Genomic DNA, 17,737 nt, shown 5'->3' on the forward strand with positions numbered 1-17,737 from the left:
TGAGCAAGGAAGTCAGGACCACAAGGGGTTGGTCCACCCACTAAGACAGTGTGCCTGAGCAAATGGGAGCTCACCAAATCCAGCTGGACTGGGACTGAAGGAGCATGGGCTCAAACTGGACCCTCTGAATGTGGCTGACAATTGGGGCTGAGAAACCAATGACAATGGCCCTGGGATTTGTCTCTACTGCATGCACTGGATTTTTGGGATCCTATTCTATTTGGATGAATACCTTCCTAAGCCTGGATGGAGGTGGGAGGGCCTTGGATTTCCCACGGGGCAAGGTGTGTGAGATCCAGCAAGTTTTCATCTTTTGGAATGGACAAGTCATTTTATAATGATGCATCACCACAAAGGATAAAAACAACCTGCTAATATATGTAATATATTTTTAATATATGTATCAGACAAAGAATTATATGAAGATTATACAAAGAGCTTGTATGTGGAAAAGCAAAGTTGTCAAATCAATAGATACATAGTCACACAACACAAACAAAAGAATTATTCTGAAAGTTACCTCAGAAAAGAGAATATCTAAATGACCAATATGTTAATGAAATACTGTTTAGCATCACCAGACATAGGAAAATAAAATTGCAATATAAAAGAACATCTCATAAAAAAATACATGTATGTGTGAATTGCCAAATGTTGATAGAGACATGGAGTGAATGGGATGCTGAAATGCAGTTGGCGATGTGTTGATTGGCACAACCCTCTTGAATATATGTTTGGCAATATCTACTAAATTCACATGTGGATATACCTACTTTACTACTACTTCTCCTTGGCCTGTATCACAAAAAGGAACACATACGAAACGAACAAACAATCATAATTCCCTGTTTGGAGACAATGTCGCAGTCCCTCAGAAGAAATTAAGAAAATGGGTAAAGGAATTTTGGTAAATTTATGCATTAAATCATAGACAGCAAGAGTAAAACCATACAGAATATGTGGCAGCATAAAACAATATTAAAAACATGATTTTCAGTGAATGAAATTATTGACATGTGCATTTAGAATGTAGGAGGATATTAACATAAATTTCATGGATTCCAAATCATCTCCTGATGCTAGAACTTTGGAAAGACTGAGTTTTCTTCCCAGTAGGTGAGAGGAGGCAGAGAGGACTTTAGAGATGCTGATATTGCTCTAATATTTTTGTTAAGTCATATAGAATATTAAACCCATGAAAAGACATTAAGTAACACATTTTGTGTGCTCCAATAAGTAATTTACCAAAAAGAAAGGCAGAATTAAATTTCTTCTCCTTGTCCAAATGTAATATATAAAAAATTATCAATATTTTGGCCTAACCCCAAGAAAATTATATTAGGAATGAAATGGACTCAGATTCTCTTGAGTACTTAGCAGGGCAGAGCCAGAGGACATGTTGCATATTAACAACATGTGGAGCTGGCTCACTATGAAATGACAGTCAAAATATGGTGAACTCAGACTGTAATCAGTCTTATTTTATTTGTAAGCTATTCCCAATCTGCTCTACAACTGATGCCAAGTGATGTTCTGTTTGTATATGGTCCTTGTTAGGTCTCTTAGGATGCCATGTCTGGGTGACTCCTGGTGGGCAAGAGAAAAGCAGAGCCAGCAGAGAGGGAAAGTTGGTATGATTATAGGCCAGATGACTCAGTCACTGGAGGCGGGTCTTTAAGAGACTTGACAGTAGAAGGCTGTTGCAGGCACTACTCCCAAGAGCAGAGGCAAGAGGTCTTCAGTCTGGAGGCAACCTGGTATCAACATGGTGTGCGTTTTATGTACCAGAATAGGCTCTATGACAAAACTGACAGTAAATTCTCATGAAGATGTCCTAGAAATATTATGAATCAATTGAAAGAACTATAATTGACTGATTATTCACAAATAAAATCATTAATTAAAGGTATTTTCCCAATTCGTTATGTGAAGAAACTATTTGTCCTCAGGAAAGAGACAGCCTCTACTGAGACATGATCTGGAGATCAATAATTCCTTCTGAGAAAATGGAGATTATAATTTCATGAGATTTTTTTAAGAATGTGTGTGAGTGTGTGGTGGGGGGATAATGTACACTGTAAAGATTTGTCACTCATGTTGGTTTACTAAAACACTGATTGGCCAGTACCAGGCAGGAAGTACAGGCTGGGCAACCAGACTAAAAGAATTTGGGGAAATGGAAAGGCAGAGAAACAGTCACCAGAAAGGCACAGAGGAAGCAAGATGAGAATTCCTCACTGTTAAAAGGTAACAAGTCACATGGCTAAACATAGATAAGAATTATGGGTTAATTTAAGTTGTAAGAGATAGTTAACAACAAGCCTGAGCTAATGGGCCAAACAGTTTATAATTAAAATAAGCCTCTGTTTGTTTCTTTGGAACTGAATGGTTGCTTGCCCAGGCAGAACAGAAACTTCTCTCTACATCTACCAATTAATTGGCATTAAGAAGGAATCATTTCCCAGAATGAGTACTTAGTAAAGCACCTGAAGTACTGGAAGGAAGAGTCACCGTGGAGTAGTTTACAGTAGCAGTCTTATTTCCTATCATCACAACTCAGTTCTGCTACAGTCCTTATCTTGAAGACCACTTTTTATTGCATAAACTTACTAAATCATAAGAAATTCACCCATATATGTTTTATTAACCACATAACCCACTTATTCTACAAAGAAACTTGCTTAGTGATTGCTTTGGGAAGAGTGTATCACATCCAACGCTGTCCTTTCTTTCTGTTCCCTTGGAATACCTTATATATGAACTGACCTATTTCCTCCCCTCTCAATGTCACTGTTAGTTGAAGGGTCCCACTTTACGCAGTCTCTCTGTGTGTCTATGTGTGCCAACCTATTTTCTCTCTACTTACCTATCTCATCAATATTATTTCATTTAGTCCTTTCCTCTATCAATTATGGCTTTGCATGCTCATTTTTTTCCTCTGAAGACAAAGGCAAGTTCATGGGTGTGCAACCTATGCAGTTGTACTGTGCCTTTACACAGGTTCCTAAACTTGTTTAGTGTTCTTAAGTCATTGCTCTGAAATTCTTAATAATTTTTGCCTTTGCATCATGTAAACAAAGTCTAATGGGACAGTTTATCATGTTAATGAGCAAAGGGTCTATTTGTAGTAAGTGCTTTCATGGTTCTCTGTTAACAAGCTTTGGATTCTTGCAGCTTTCTGACCCCATCATAGTTGGTAAGATACACAAAGAATACAAGATAAAGATGGAAAGTTTGTGCCTGAGTCTGTACACTTACAGCCTCCATAGTCACATGTTCTATTTGTAAACTTGTAATGAAAAAAGAAAATCACCAAGGATCTTAAAAGATAATTACATAGAAACAGAGGCAAAGACAATGAAACACATACTTTCTTTTTCCTTCAATTGTTAAACTACAGTAAGCTGATGGTGGAATGTTAATAAAATGTGTATCTATTAAGAAGTGCAATTAAGAACTTCATAATGTCAGTGGTGACATTATGCCTTTAAGTCCAGCACTTAGAAGGCAGAGGCAAGTGGATCTCTGTGAGTTCAAGGCCAGCCTGGTCTATAGTGTGAATTCCAAGACAGTCAGTGCTGTTTCACAGAGAAAATATGTTTTGAAAAACAAAAAACCAAACAAACGATGTGCAATTTAGATGGGCTAGCAACGTAGTTCAGCATCCAAGGGTTCTTGCTGCAAATGACTTTTGTTGTTCTTCTCAGGACCGATATTGTACAAGGAGAGCACCAACTCCCGAAAGTCATTCTTTGACATCCATACACATGGATAGGCAAACACAAATGGACACACACACACACACACACAATTTTAAAGTATAATATATGTTAACTTGATGAACTGTTCCCAATGTTTTGACAAGACTGAAATATATATTCATCTATGAGCCATAAAACACCAATTATACAATTGTATTGATTTCACATACTGTTTTGCTCATACTTGAAATTGTCATCGTATAATATAAAGAGTAAACTCATTAATAATTAACTTTCTTCATTAGAATGATGTCAAAATTACATAGATAATAAAATAGCATGATGTTGAGGGTTTGGGTTTAAGAAAAAGCATTATGCTTTAGTATCTTTAATCACAAATATTTATTTTGAACTGGGGGAATGCATTTTCATCTGTATTTTCTTCAAGAAAAGTATAAATTGCTTCAACTCTCCCATATGCTACACAGATTTTGATTATCTGGCATGGGAACTAAGATAGTCTTGTTTTTTCTGAGCTGGATTTGAAATCTAAACATACTTCACTGCCAGAAAATCTATTTTCGTGACCAAATAATGAAGTTACAAACTATCTTTTGTTTCATATTCTTTTGGTAGGTCAAAACTACTTGATTTTAGCTTACATTTTCATGTTCAAATGTAATATTTGAGATGCTGAATTTGTTACCTAATTGGAAAAAAATTATGTTTATGTAACAAGTTTTAAGATCTTTGTAAAATGTTATCCCTTGGTTTGGACTTGGAATGCAGATAGAGAAATTTAAAGAGCACAGGAGACAACAGAACAGGAAAAATTTAAAAATATATAATTTTGTGGAAAAGTTCACAGATTTTTCTGCCTATGTTCTTGCTTTTACAATAAGAATACTTAACGTTACCTTGTCATTTTTAGTTAACAATATCCTGAGAACAGTCAAAAATTACATATTTTCTACAAGATTATCTCTGAAAATAAGGATCAAATCACTGATGCTATTCATCTCTAAATCAATAAAACTAGAAATTTTAACAAAATGAAGAAAAGTACCAAAAGAGGAAAAATAATTCTTTCTACTTTCTGTCAATTGTGACCACGATTCTGTATATTAAATCTACTTTCTGCCTCACATTTGGATGCCAAAAGGGGGTGGGGTGGGAGGAACAACTACCACAGTTTGTACATGAAAAGGAAAGCCTATCATGTCTCTCATGGGCTTATTTTTATTACTACCCCGATTTTTGTCATCATTTAAGGGTGTTGCTTCTAGAGAATAGTAGCATACTTTAATTTTATTAAGGTTGTTTTTATGTTATTGAGTTAAGTTTATTTCCCCAGTTAAAATATCACATTGAATATTTTGGAGATCAGCCCTCTGTCCCCTGTGAGGTTGGTGAAGATCTTTTCCCATTCTGTCAGCTGCCGTTCTGTCTTTTGACTGTGCCCTTTGCTTTACAAAAGCTTCTCAGTTCCAGGAGGTCCCATTTATTAACTGTTTCTCTCAGTGTCTGTGCTATAGGAATTATAATTAGGAAGTGATCTCCTGTGCCAATGCATTCAACTGTACTTCCCACTTCTATGAGGTTCAGTGTGGTTGGCTTTATGTTGAGGTCTTTGATCCATTTGGGACTTGAGTTTTGTGCATTGTGAAAGATATGGATCAATTTTCATTCTTCTACATGTTGGTATCCAGAAATATACAAAGAATATATAAAAAACTCAATAAATCAAAAAACTAATAATCCAATAAAAATGGGGTACAGACCTAAACAGAAAACTCTCAACAGAGGAATTTAAAATGGCTGAAAGACACTTAAGGAAATGCTCAACATTCTTAGTCATCAGAGAAATGCAAATCAAAACAACTCTGAGATTCCATATTACACCTGTAAGAATGGCCAAGATCAAAACCCTGATGACAACTTATGCTGGAGAGATTGTGGGGAAAAGGGAATACTCCTCCATTATTGGTGGAAGTGCAAACTGGCACAACCCCTTTCAATATCAGTGTAGCTATTTCTCAACCCCAAGACCCAGAAATACCACTTTTGAGTATATACCCAATCGTCCCACAAGGACAAGTGCTTAACTATGTTCATAGGAGCATTGTTTGCCAAAGTCAGAACCTGGAAACAACCTTAAAAGCCCCTCGAATGAAGAATGAATAAGGAAATTGTGGTACATTTACGCAATGGAGTACTACACAGCAGAAAAAAAACAATGACATCTTGAAATTTATGGGCAAATGGATAGATCTAGAAAACATCATATTGAATGAGGTAACTCAGACCCAGAAAGACAAATATCATATGAACTCAATCATAACTAGCTTTTAGACATAAAGCAAAGAAAAATCAGCCTACAATTCACAATCCCAGAGAATGTAGACAACAATGAGGACCCTAAGAGAGGCATATATGGATCTAAACTACATGGGACGTAGAAAAAGACAAGATCTCCTGAGTAAACTGGGGCCATGGGAGAGGGTAGAAGGAGAGGAAGGAGGGAGGAAGGGGAGCAGAGAAAACTTTATAACTCAATAAAAACAATAATAAGTTAAAATAACCAAAAAATGACATTGAAAACTGTTTTGGGTGTATTTTGCAGATACAGCCTTAAGGTAGAGACTTAAGCTATGATTATATTCAATGTTTATGTTTGAAAGTTGATTTATATGACCAGTTGTTGAAGGAGCCGCAGGCTGTGTTCCTGCCACCCTGCTCCCAGCCGCCTGGCTAGCTTATGCCCCGAAATAACAACACACAAATTTTATTCTTTTAAACACTGCCTGGCCCATTATATCTAGCCTCTTCTAGGCTAATTCTCACGTATTAATTGAGCCCATTTCTAATAATCTGGGTAGCACCACTAGGTGAGCTTACGGGGAAAGATTCAGCATGTCTGACCTGGCGGCAGCGTCTGGCTCTGAGAGGAGCTGCCCTGCATCTGAGCTCGCTTCCTCTTCCTCCCAGCATTCTGTTCTGTTTACTCCACCCACCTATGTTCTAACCTATGAGGCCAAGCAGTTTCTTTATTAATTAACCAATGACCTTCCTCCGTCAACCAGTGTTTCTAATGGGAAACCACTTTTCAAAGATTACACTTTCAGAAAGCTCCATTATAAATACTATACCACGGTTATACAGTAGCAATAAAACTGTGATGTATCTGAACATGGATTGGGAACAACTCTGTTTTCAAAAAACATTATTCCTTTGCAATCTCATAATGATCCTTTGATATAAAGCACTGCATTCCCATTACTCTCAACAAGTTTTTAAGCCCTTACATTGACTCCTTACTCCAGGAAAACAAGTATTAGGTATTTATGTGTAAGTTTTAAAAGGACTAACTGGGAGGGAGAGTTTAAGAGCCAAATGGCACCGTTCTTTCCAGACTTGGAACAAACGCATGGACAAGGGATGAGAGACCCCAGGCTTTCCTCCCAGGAGTCCTACTCCAAGGAGATGGGTCTACCGAACTATCAGGAACAAATGGGTGCGAGGCTCAGGCACTAAGATGAGAATAGTCAACAAAGTTTTCCCTGACGTTTCCTGAGTACTAGGATGAACCAGGAAGGATGAATCAACCATCTTCCCGTCCGTGCAGGAGTCAATACCCTCGGTTAACGTTTGCCCTAACAACAGAAAGTACCATGGAAGAGGAAAACACCCAGACATTGGAGCCCCAGCCGCGACAGTCACTCTTCCGGAAGCTCCGCCCGCTCCAGGCCAGGTTCCCACCACGCCTCCTCGCCAACAGCCCAGAGCTGGCAGAAAACTACATTTCCCAGAATGCAACTAAACCTCATTGCAGGGAGCCTATAAGTGTCCGGGTGACGACATAAACCGGCGCGGTGTTTAGACTCTACTGATGTCGTGGCGCTCAGAGGCAAAAAGTTGGTGTTCTGTGGGGCGCTCGAAGTGAAGCCGAGGTCGGGTGGCCCTGACCCTTTCCTACCCACTCCTTCTCGCCCGCCTTTCCCTCTCCAGGCAGGATGAGGCGTGCAGGCCTGGGTAAGAACAGGACAGAGATTCGAAGTTTGGGGACCCTAGGACCATCCGAGCCAGGAGTGGGGGCGTGGGGGGAACTCTACCGGCCTTCTGTCAGTGACTCTGAGGCCGGAAAGACAACTGTTTGGGTTCTTTGAAGAGGTTCCAAGTGGAAGCGCATCATTAGTCCCAGGTCCGAGCTGCTTCCTTAAGTTTAATTTACAGGAAAGTTTATACGGTAGGTTGTAGCAGAGTGGTGGAGTATTAGTTGTCTTGATTTTTCTTTTTTTATGTGCTAGTTTGGGAAGTAGCCGTGTTTTCCAAGCCTTGCCCAGGTTCCTTTTCTTCACTCATTCTGGATCTTACTTGTCTTAGAAGTGACATTTGGAGACTAGATGTTAAACTCAAAGTCTGCTAATAAGGATCTGTTAGTACAAAGGTAAATTTACACGTCGTTATTGTTAAAGTGGCAGTTCTGAGAGGTCTCGGTCAAAGGCGATTTACTTGGAACGTTTCTGAGTTGGACCTTGTCCCACTGTTAAGGCAATAGATGGTGATAAGTTTTGATGACTTAACATTTGTTCTTGTCTTTATGGATCAGGAGAAATAATAACAAAATAATTAGAATAGCATTTTCTGGTACTGAAGTTTTATTTTAACATGGTGTTTTGTTTATTTTTTTTAAAGGAAGGGCAGAGTGCTTAAAAAATGAATGAAACACGGAAAAGGATGTTACCATTCCACCATAAGTTGTAAAAAACGTATTTTTAAAAAGTTTTAGGTGTCTAAAGCCAGTGAATAAACACTTTAAATTAGACATGGGAGATAAATAAAGCCTTTTTTTTTTTTGCAGCCCAAAACCCACTGCTGTTTATGAATTTTAATTGTATGAGAAGGAATACAGTACTCAGGACAGTGAAGAGAGATAGGGTTTTTTTTGTTTGTTTGTTTGTTTGTTTTTTAATGAGGAGTTTATTGAAAGAAGGGTAAAGGGGAAGGACGAGGGAAAGAGAAATACAGAGAGGAAGAGAATAGTGGTATTTTTAATAAGGTTACTTATAGGACTAGAAACCGGGTAATTTAAAACCATAGAAGAATATTGGCAGTGAAGTGTGCTAGTAATACAGACTTACACAGTTATCAATAAATAGTTGCTTCTGAAGGAACTTATAAATTTAGTTTTTTGAATGCTTGCAATCATTGAAAGGAAGTAGTCCTTGCCAAATAATATAAAGAACTAATATCAAGTGACATTATTCTTCCTAAATTCTTCCATTACTAATGACAACAAACACTTACGGCAACCTAAGTCTTATTGCATGATCATTCGTGAGTTAGTGTGGACTTCCCAAAGCTTCACGTGTAACCGAGGAACAGAAGACAAATTATGATCCAAGGTGGTAATTTTCACCCCAACACCAGTTAAGTTCAATGGCTGGTGAATGCCGTGCGGATTTATTACTAAATGGTTCATTGTGTACTTCCCCAGGCCAGAGCGGGAGAAGTAGGTTCTAAATAGGAAGATGACAGAGATTGAGGCATTGAGTTATGAAGGATGTATGCAAGAGATTATGTGATCAAGTCGCTTTGAAGCTAGGACCCTGAAGCATTCTGAAGATCTTTGTTTATGGAAGGAATTTACATTTCATCAGCAGGCCTCTGGCCTATTGGGATGTTTGTGCTAACCGTTTTTATTACATGCAGGGCATGGATTTGACAATAGGTTCTTAGCTCTGGTTATATGTTGGAATTACTCAGAAAGATAGTAAATTAGATTTTCAATTAAAGAAGAGTCTCTAGACAAGAGTCTAATTGTTTCTAAAGTGTCTGTGCAGTTGAGAAGAGCATTGGTGTAAAATTTTACACAGGGTATTTTAAGTGTTATTTTAGTGGTAAGTGGGAAGAAATGATTATGCACAGTTCAGCAGCTTTTAATCTGTTTGAAAACATGTACTGATAACCTCATGGATAGCATGCCAGTATTTGATAGGAGATGTGAGTATGTAACTGTGCCATCTGTTTGGAATATTCAACGTTTTGTTGTTGTGGTACAAGGAGAATTGTAGGTTTCTGATGCATAGAAAGTGCTCGTAGGTATGGGAGGAAGTAGATGCATAAGATACTCTGCTCTTGATAAAGTTGTTTAGGAGTAAATTAAAATTGTATTCTTTAGTCAGTAATTTACAAGTATTCACTTAAAGTACTGAGGTGGTGGTGGTGGTGTGTGTATGTGCACTCATGTTCATGTATGTGCCTGTGTGTCCATGTGTGTTAATGGAAGTATAGAATGATTAATTTGTGCTCTTATAGTTCAATCTAGATGTCAAAGTTGATGTTATACTATCAAAGCTGTAAGGACTCAAGAGTTTTACTACTTAATAAAATTAAATTTGTGCTGTGCTTTGAAAGAGTTTCTCATTTACACATTAACCATCATTCAGACTTCCTGCTATCTACCCTCTTGGCTGTTACTGCTTTTGTTCTTACTACCATTGCTACTCCATTTGCTGCTTGAGCCTATGGTAGCCTGTAGCTTTAAGGCTATTCCTTTATTCTGCTTTCTTGGTTCACTAGAGAAGATGTTTCTAACCATGGATAATCTAGTCCCTTTAATACATTCTCCACTCCTGTAGGTGGAGGGCCCGCTTGTTCATCCCTGCTGTTCAGCTAGTTAGCCCCGAAATAACCACACAGAAACCGTATTAATTAAAAGACTGCTTGGCCCATTAGCTCTAGCTTCTTATTGGCTAACTTTTATATTGATTTAACCCATTTCTAGTAATCTGTATATTACCACGTGGCAGTGGCATACTGACAAAGATTCATCATGTCTGTCTATGGTGGCTCCACGATGTCTCTCTGACTCTGCTTTCTTCCTTCTAGAATTCAGTTCCATCTTCTCCACCTACCTAAGTTCTGCCCTGTCAACAGGCCAAGGCAGTTTCTTTATTAATTAATGAAAGCAGCACATAGACAGAAGAACCTCTTACACCACATTCCAAAGTTTGGGGGCTTTGTTCTTCTGCAGTCCCAATATCAAAACATACAATTCTTCTAGGTCCATCCAACAGTGTGACTTCTCGACGGCTGACTGAGACCAAGGAGCCCTTTTGTTGAGAGATCTCGTATATGGAAAGACAGAAGCTAATCCAGCTATATTGCCACAGCCGTTGTCAATTTATTCTCCTGGATGATTTTTGGTCACTGATCTTCATGATTTTCTTTATTGTTTTATTCCAAACAATCACTCTTCTTTGCTGTGTAGCCCACTTTCTTCCTTTGCAAAGAAAATTCTGACATCAGTTTATAAAAACCTTGGTGAAATAATATCCCAGTTCCAACACATTTATATATGTATTTGCTGCCCAATGCTCACTATACCTGTTGTTTTCCTAGTGACTATCAAGTACTGTAGTAGACAGAAAAATGGATATTGTAATTTTTAAACCATCTCCTATATGCAACTTCTTACAAATAGCAGAAAAGTAGAGTTGATACATGGATCTTTGTCGAATACTTGTTGAAAAAAAATGAGTGAATTCTTTATAAATCTCAGCTTATAGCCTCTACAAGCTACTGGACCTTTTCCCTCGACATTCACTAATGGCCTCCACTTCCCTTTGTTTCTTCACTTTTCACCACTTGCTTCTTAGAAGAGAAGTTGCTTGTTAAAGAACCAGCATCTTTCTACCACGAGAAGCCCTTCCTCCACACCTTTTCTCTTATCATCTAGCTTCTCTTTTGGGTGGATGTTTCTATATTTGTGTCCTTTATTAAAACATGTATTTCTAGTATGCAAGAAGTTTCTCTCAAATATTCTTGTATATAATGCCTGTTTAAGTGTCTTTAAGCAATCAATAAATGTGTATTGAAAAAATTCATACTTTCCTTAAAAGAGGGTATAAAAAGAATTGTTTTAATTTTAACGTTCTGATTTTTTAAAATTGATTTTCAGTGTAACTATTATAAATATATGGGGTCTGCAGCGCCCTTCAGGGGTCTTTTCAGTTTGTTTTAACTGCTAGACTTTGGAAAGTAGCTGAAGTTTTTGTTTGCAGTCCTACAAGTTGTCTCTGATCCTTGTAGGTGACGGAGCAGTTCCTGGCAGCTATGGGAACTATGGCTATGCCAGTAGTGGATATAATGCCTGTGAAGAAGAGAACGACAGACTCACTGAAAGTCTGAGGAGCAAAGTGGATGCTATCAAATCTGTAAGTACAGCACCAGTGCCTTCCCACTTCACCTTTAGATTTGTGCTTACTGTCATCTTAATAAGGAACTAACTTAGAAACTTGTGTGGTGAGGTCACAGTGCCGTACAAGTGCAGGCTGCCCATAAGTAAGTTAGAAGATGCCACAAGTTAAAAGATAGGGTACTTTGGTTTAATTTTTCTCAAACCTCAATTGTGTATTTGTGTACCTAGCAAAATCTAAAATGTACTGTACATTTATGCAGTAGTTTAAACAGAGCCAGTCATGTGTTCTCTATAATTTTAAGTTTAGATAGTGCTAACTTGTAATTTCTTTCCAATTTGTTATTATAGTAAAGAAAACATATTTAAAACCATCAGTCTAGATTTAAAATAAAAGAAATCCCATATATTGTTAAGAAAATATTAAATGTATATGTATGTATTTGACTTGTTTATATGAATACTTGTACATTGTAAAATGTAAGGAATATACAGATGAAAACATTTCATTTTTATGACTGAAGGAGAAAACAGAGTTTGCTAGAATAACAGAACCAGAGAATGTTGACTACTATGAGAAAGAGAAGTGAGAGGTGTCACTGTTAGAAGGAAGAGAAATTTTAAATTTTGTTGTCCAATAATTCCATTGGACAGAGCATCAGGAGAGCCATTGAAATAGCTCCTCTAGCCTTTTCTGATAGTGGCTTGAATACATTACACAAGTCTTTCTCTCCTCTGTCTTTGAGCCTTGTTTGAGTCATGGCTTTCTTGTTGTTCTCTAACACAGTCCTGATTTTTATGCTTAGACCCCTGGAGGAATCTCTTGACCTGTCTCAGCTTTCCCTGGTCTGTGTTATGTTGTCACAGTCATTGGTAGAATTTTGTTAAAGCTTCTCCTGCCCTCTCTGAAGTCTTTGGATTCCACTGTTCCTTAAAAGGTTAAGTTCACATTCTGTAGACTGATTGTGCTATATGTTCCTCAGAGCAGAACTTCTCTTCAGCACATCAAGAATGCATACGGATTTGATGTCAGAAAAATAAGAGTTCTCTTTTGTTCTCTGCATACTGATGTTGCCCCTATTCCATATTTTCAAAATTAAACTTTGCCTTTGGCAGTTTCATTGTCTTCCTACTTACTTTGAAGTTGTCTTCTTCATGAAAGGCCCAATCACTGCGTCTGCCTCTTTCCATGCTGTATCTCAGTACTACATCCAGAATTAACTCATTCCCAAAACCTAGGGTCATTTGTGACATGCATTTTAATTCCTTCTTAGCAATACTGAGTGAATTTTTGTTAAAGGAATTATAGAAGGTGATGTTAAAAGCATGAGTCTTAATTTCTCCAGTGCAATAAACATATGATACATGTGAAGCATTCAGTAGATGCTCACATTGTTACATGGAATTGGTATTTAGTTTCAGTCATTGAAAAATTAAACTGTATTCAGCTTGGACTCAAATTAGAGTTTTGATATATGGTATTGTTTCCAAAATCATATTAATTAAAATGATTTAATCTATGGACCTAATCATGTATAATGTTCAGAGGTTAAGAAACATAAGTTTGGGAAGGACATAGAATTGAATGTCTTAAATAAAAAAGCAAAACTCTCTAGTGTTGATTATTGAGCTCCCATATTAGAAGACTGGAGATTTGGTTCCTTTTGTCTGAATGGCATGTTAAGTAGTTGGGTGAGTTGGGCTGCCTGCTTTGTTATCTCTGATTTGATGAATTTGGAGGAAAACTTCATATCTGATCTCCATAATTTTAGTATAATTCCATATCAGTATTATCTGTGGTTGGTTTTCACTAAGATTAAATTGAGAAGAACATTTAATAGTTGTTTACAAAGACTTTCAGGAATTAATTGTATTTAAGTTCATTAGAAGGGAAACCTCTGATGAATTTGTTGTGTAAGCTATGAGGTATAGTTTTGCATAGCAACTGTTGTTTTACACACTCATATTCTTTTTATATAATTTTAGGTTATAGATAATACTAACCTTAAGGGTTTTTTCAATTTATTATTATTTTAAACCCAAAGTCTTTAAAATAACGAATTACACTTATATTCAAATAAATGCCATATTTTGTTAAGAGAATACTAAATGTATATGTCTGTATTTGAATTGGTCATGTGAGTGTTTGTATTTGCTAAAATATAAAAACGGAATCTGCAGGTGAATACTTTTATATGACTTTTAAAAAAAGCCAAAAACAGAAGAAAGAATACAAGAATAGAGGAGCCAGGAGGAGAATGTTAACATAGAGAGATAGAATATTAGGAAGAGAAGAGAGATATGTTCATTGTTGGAAGGGGAAAATTTTAAATTTGTGAGGAGAGAGTGTATATTTTTAGAATACAGTTTCATCTGAGAAATTAAATATGCTTAGTAGGGCATTGTTGCTTTTACTTTATCACTTTTAAATACCTTCATGTAAATAGTAATGTATATGCTTTCTTCCTAGCTTTCCATTGAAATAGGCCATGAAGTTAGAAACCAAAACAAACTATTATCTGAAATGGTAAGTTATAATGATTTTAACTAAGAAATTTTATCTAATGTTTTCAAATTTAGTGTGTTGACCAGGTATATGGAATTACATTTTTAAAAACATTTTTTGTTAACAACTCTATACAGATATAATTTATGCTCTAATACTTTTTAAAAATAAAATTTTAATACGTTCTTCAAGAATTTCCCATGATGTATTTTGAATATATTCAACTCTCATGGCTCCTCCTCTTACTCTTCCCCACCCTATCCTTTATTTTTATCCAGTTACACAGACCCTGGCATTGTAAGTCCTGTTGGACTCCACTCAGTTTTTAGCTAATCAGTTTAGAATTTCTAGCAAGTGTATTTTTGCGTTGTTCATGTCTAAGATGTAAATAAGAAGTGAACATCAAAGCCAATGCACTTTAACTCTGGTATAAAGCACCGTTGAGAACCGAATGGTGATGGTTATTAGAGTGATCTTAGAAATTGTAATGGGTAGGCACTTGTAATTTATTAACCAAGCCATAAAAAAGCACTTTATGTCCAACCAACTAAGTGCCTTTCACTTAACAGACACTTCCTACGTCAACTTTATTTCCTAAGGTTTACTGCTGAGCAAATTCCTCAGATTTGAGTAGACAAGGTCTCTTTATTTCTAGTCTAAACAAGCTCAAGAGCATGTACCTTTTCTTCTCAGAGCAGCCGTCAAATCAGTCACTGATGCTACCTTTGGATACCCAGCTTCTCTAGACCTTCCTTTGTTTTTTCACATGCATTCAAAACAGCTATCTAAAAGCAAATATGGCATCAAATACAGTGTTCTTTGAAAACAGATATTCCTGGTTTTTTTTTTTTTTTTTTTTTTTTTTTTTTATGTAAGCTCATTCAAAATCTCATTTAGGGGAGCCCAGCATTTAGATTTTGTGAGAAGCGTCCCAAGTGGCTCTGATGGAGAAGCAAGGGTTTCAAGTGCATGAGCTATGCGGAGACCCAGCTTTGCGGAGCCTTGTGCTGGTGCCTGCTCATCCCAGCATATTGAGATCTTACAGCAAGTGTGTTGTTTCTCACCTCTGCTAGTCTACCTATCTTAAAGGCTTTTCTGGTTTTATTTTAATATGGCATTTTTCATGTATGTATTTAAATCCTCTCCACTTATTGCACTGTCAACTTTTATATTCTCTTAACTTTTAGTAAATTTCTCTGTATTTCAAAGTCATCTGTCTAAATAAAAGACTCTACCATTTTTGGCACTAACCATATTAAATTTTAGCTGAAGTATCTAAACACACACACATTTGACCTTGGGAAAAAAATATCTAAACAGTGTACAAAGACATGCTGACTTGCACAGAGATGACTTACCTTTATTGTTAATGGCTTTTTATCCATATAATTGAAATAAGAAAGTCCTAAAGCATTTGAATTTTGAGTTTTTTAATGATTCTCAGAAACTGAAAGAAATCCTTATTGGATAATGAAAGAACCACTGAAAAAAACTGCTTTATTTTGCATAGAATAATCAGGCTGATTTCCCAAGCTAATAAATAGATACTTGAGTTGATTACATACAAATTATCTTTAAAAATACATACTAATAATCTTATGTAAATTGCTTGGATGAGCATGTGTAGAATATTAGAATTTATTATGTTTTTCTTATTCTTTTGTAGGATTCACAATTTGATTCTACAACTGGATTTCTAGGTAAAACCATGGGAAGACTGAAGATTTTGTCCAGAGGAAGCCAAACAAAATTACTATGCTATATGATGTTGTTTTCATTGTTTGTCTTTTTTGTCATTTATTGGATTATTAAACTGAGGTGATACAAGTTAGTGTGGACTTGGAATCTGTTTCAGTTAATATCTTGGAGTATCACTTTGATAGCCAACATCCCAACGTTTCTAATGGCTTTCTTCATTGAAGATTACTGGAGCTTTCTTCTTTCAGAAACCATACTTTACCACCCAATGCTTTTTGACTGCTCTTCCATCTTGACTCATTTTGACCCCTATTTTCAGGGGTATGGAGTTAGCCTGAAATCTGTGTGGCTGTACTGATGTTTTTCCAGTCAGATTAAATACCAATATTATGTATGCCCTGTGCTACCCTAAGTGTAGCTTTCTGAAGCAAGTGGAAGAGCAATAGAATGCTGTAGAAGCTGACATCCACTTTTGTGGTGGCTGGTGGCTGGTGGTAGAATGTTCCCTTTCTTTGCTTGCTGTCATCACTGGGATGATGGGCTTGCCTCGCTTGTTACCATATATGTACCAACTTCCTTTTCCTGATAATTGTCTTAATACGTTTGTATAAGAACTTCTTTGCATAAAACTATTGCCATATTTCGGTGGGAGCGTACTACACATGTGTATCAGTATAGGTATGATTCTATATTAATGATAAATTCCGTTGGTGTGCTTTAGAACTGTTTTCTGATGTCTAGCTGCATGGCATGGGTGGGCCATTTGGTGATTATTTGTGTCAGAATAATGTGAAGTTCAGTGTTGCTAAGCTCTGTGGAGAAATGAAGTGGTCAAGAAAATCAATTGCCTTTGTTTTAGCACATGTTCTACCATTCCCTGGGGACTGAAAATCTGCTGGTACTGAAACCAGAGCACAGAGGGTTGTTGTTCTGCACCATTTTATTTGCTTACAGAGATCAAAATGCAAGGTGGATTTAAGTAAAAAAACATATTAAAATACTGCAAAACATTCTGTATTGTTCCTACTTTAGATATTTGCATATTTCTAGGTTCAAAAATAAACTTTTATGAAGATGTATCTGTGGCTTCTTCAAGTGATTTATATTCTTGACATAGAATCTTAGAAATATCCCCAAAGCTCAAGATTCTAAACAAAATGAATCAAAATGAACACTTGTATTAAACAGAACAAATGAGACAAATTTTGACTGCTACTTCAAAATCTTTATTCTTTCTATTTTTACTTAGGAGTCTATCCATTTGGCCTGCATGTGTTTTCAATTCTTTTCGCTCATTGATAATTCCCTACTAAGTTCATGAGCTCTTCTGTGGTGTATCCTTTGGGCCTATATTTTACTGGTTACAAACACTAAATCTGAGTGTAGTTAAGTGACGTGAGGAGACAGGGCTGAGGTGTAGAAGACATGCTAACATGAGGTAGATGATCTGCAGCCTCTGTTTCTTCGCTTCACATTTTCACAGGGCTGTGCGCTGTCCAGAAGACTGGAGAGGAAGCTCCTGACTCGCCATAGTCAGGAAGGGTTACTAATGTCCAGTAGTTTGGTTTCAGGTCTTGAGATAATTATATAACCTCCAAGCAGGTACTTTTATTATATATTGAGAGTGTGACT

The 17,737-nt window shown here is 36.7% G+C and overlaps 1 protein-coding gene across 1 annotated transcript; it reads left to right on the top strand.

The window, feature by feature from the left end:
• Window positions 1-7,577: 7,577 nt before the first annotated feature.
• Bet1 (Bet1 golgi vesicular membrane trafficking protein) lies at window positions 7,578-17,172 on the top strand. The gene is made up of 4 exons (XM_057780452.1): window positions 7,578-7,733; window positions 11,796-11,920; window positions 14,372-14,428; window positions 16,074-17,172. Exons 1-4 carry the CDS (start codon window positions 7,715-7,717, stop codon window positions 16,227-16,229), a joined length of 357 nt encoding a protein of 118 aa, XP_057636435.1. The 5' UTR covers window positions 7,578-7,714; the 3' UTR covers window positions 16,230-17,172.
• Window positions 17,173-17,737: the final 565 nt, after the last annotated feature.

The sequence above is a fragment of the Chionomys nivalis genome, chromosome 1 (genome assembly GCF_950005125.1).
Source record: "Chionomys nivalis chromosome 1, mChiNiv1.1, whole genome shotgun sequence".
Taxonomy (NCBI): domain Eukaryota; kingdom Metazoa; phylum Chordata; class Mammalia; order Rodentia; family Cricetidae; genus Chionomys; species Chionomys nivalis.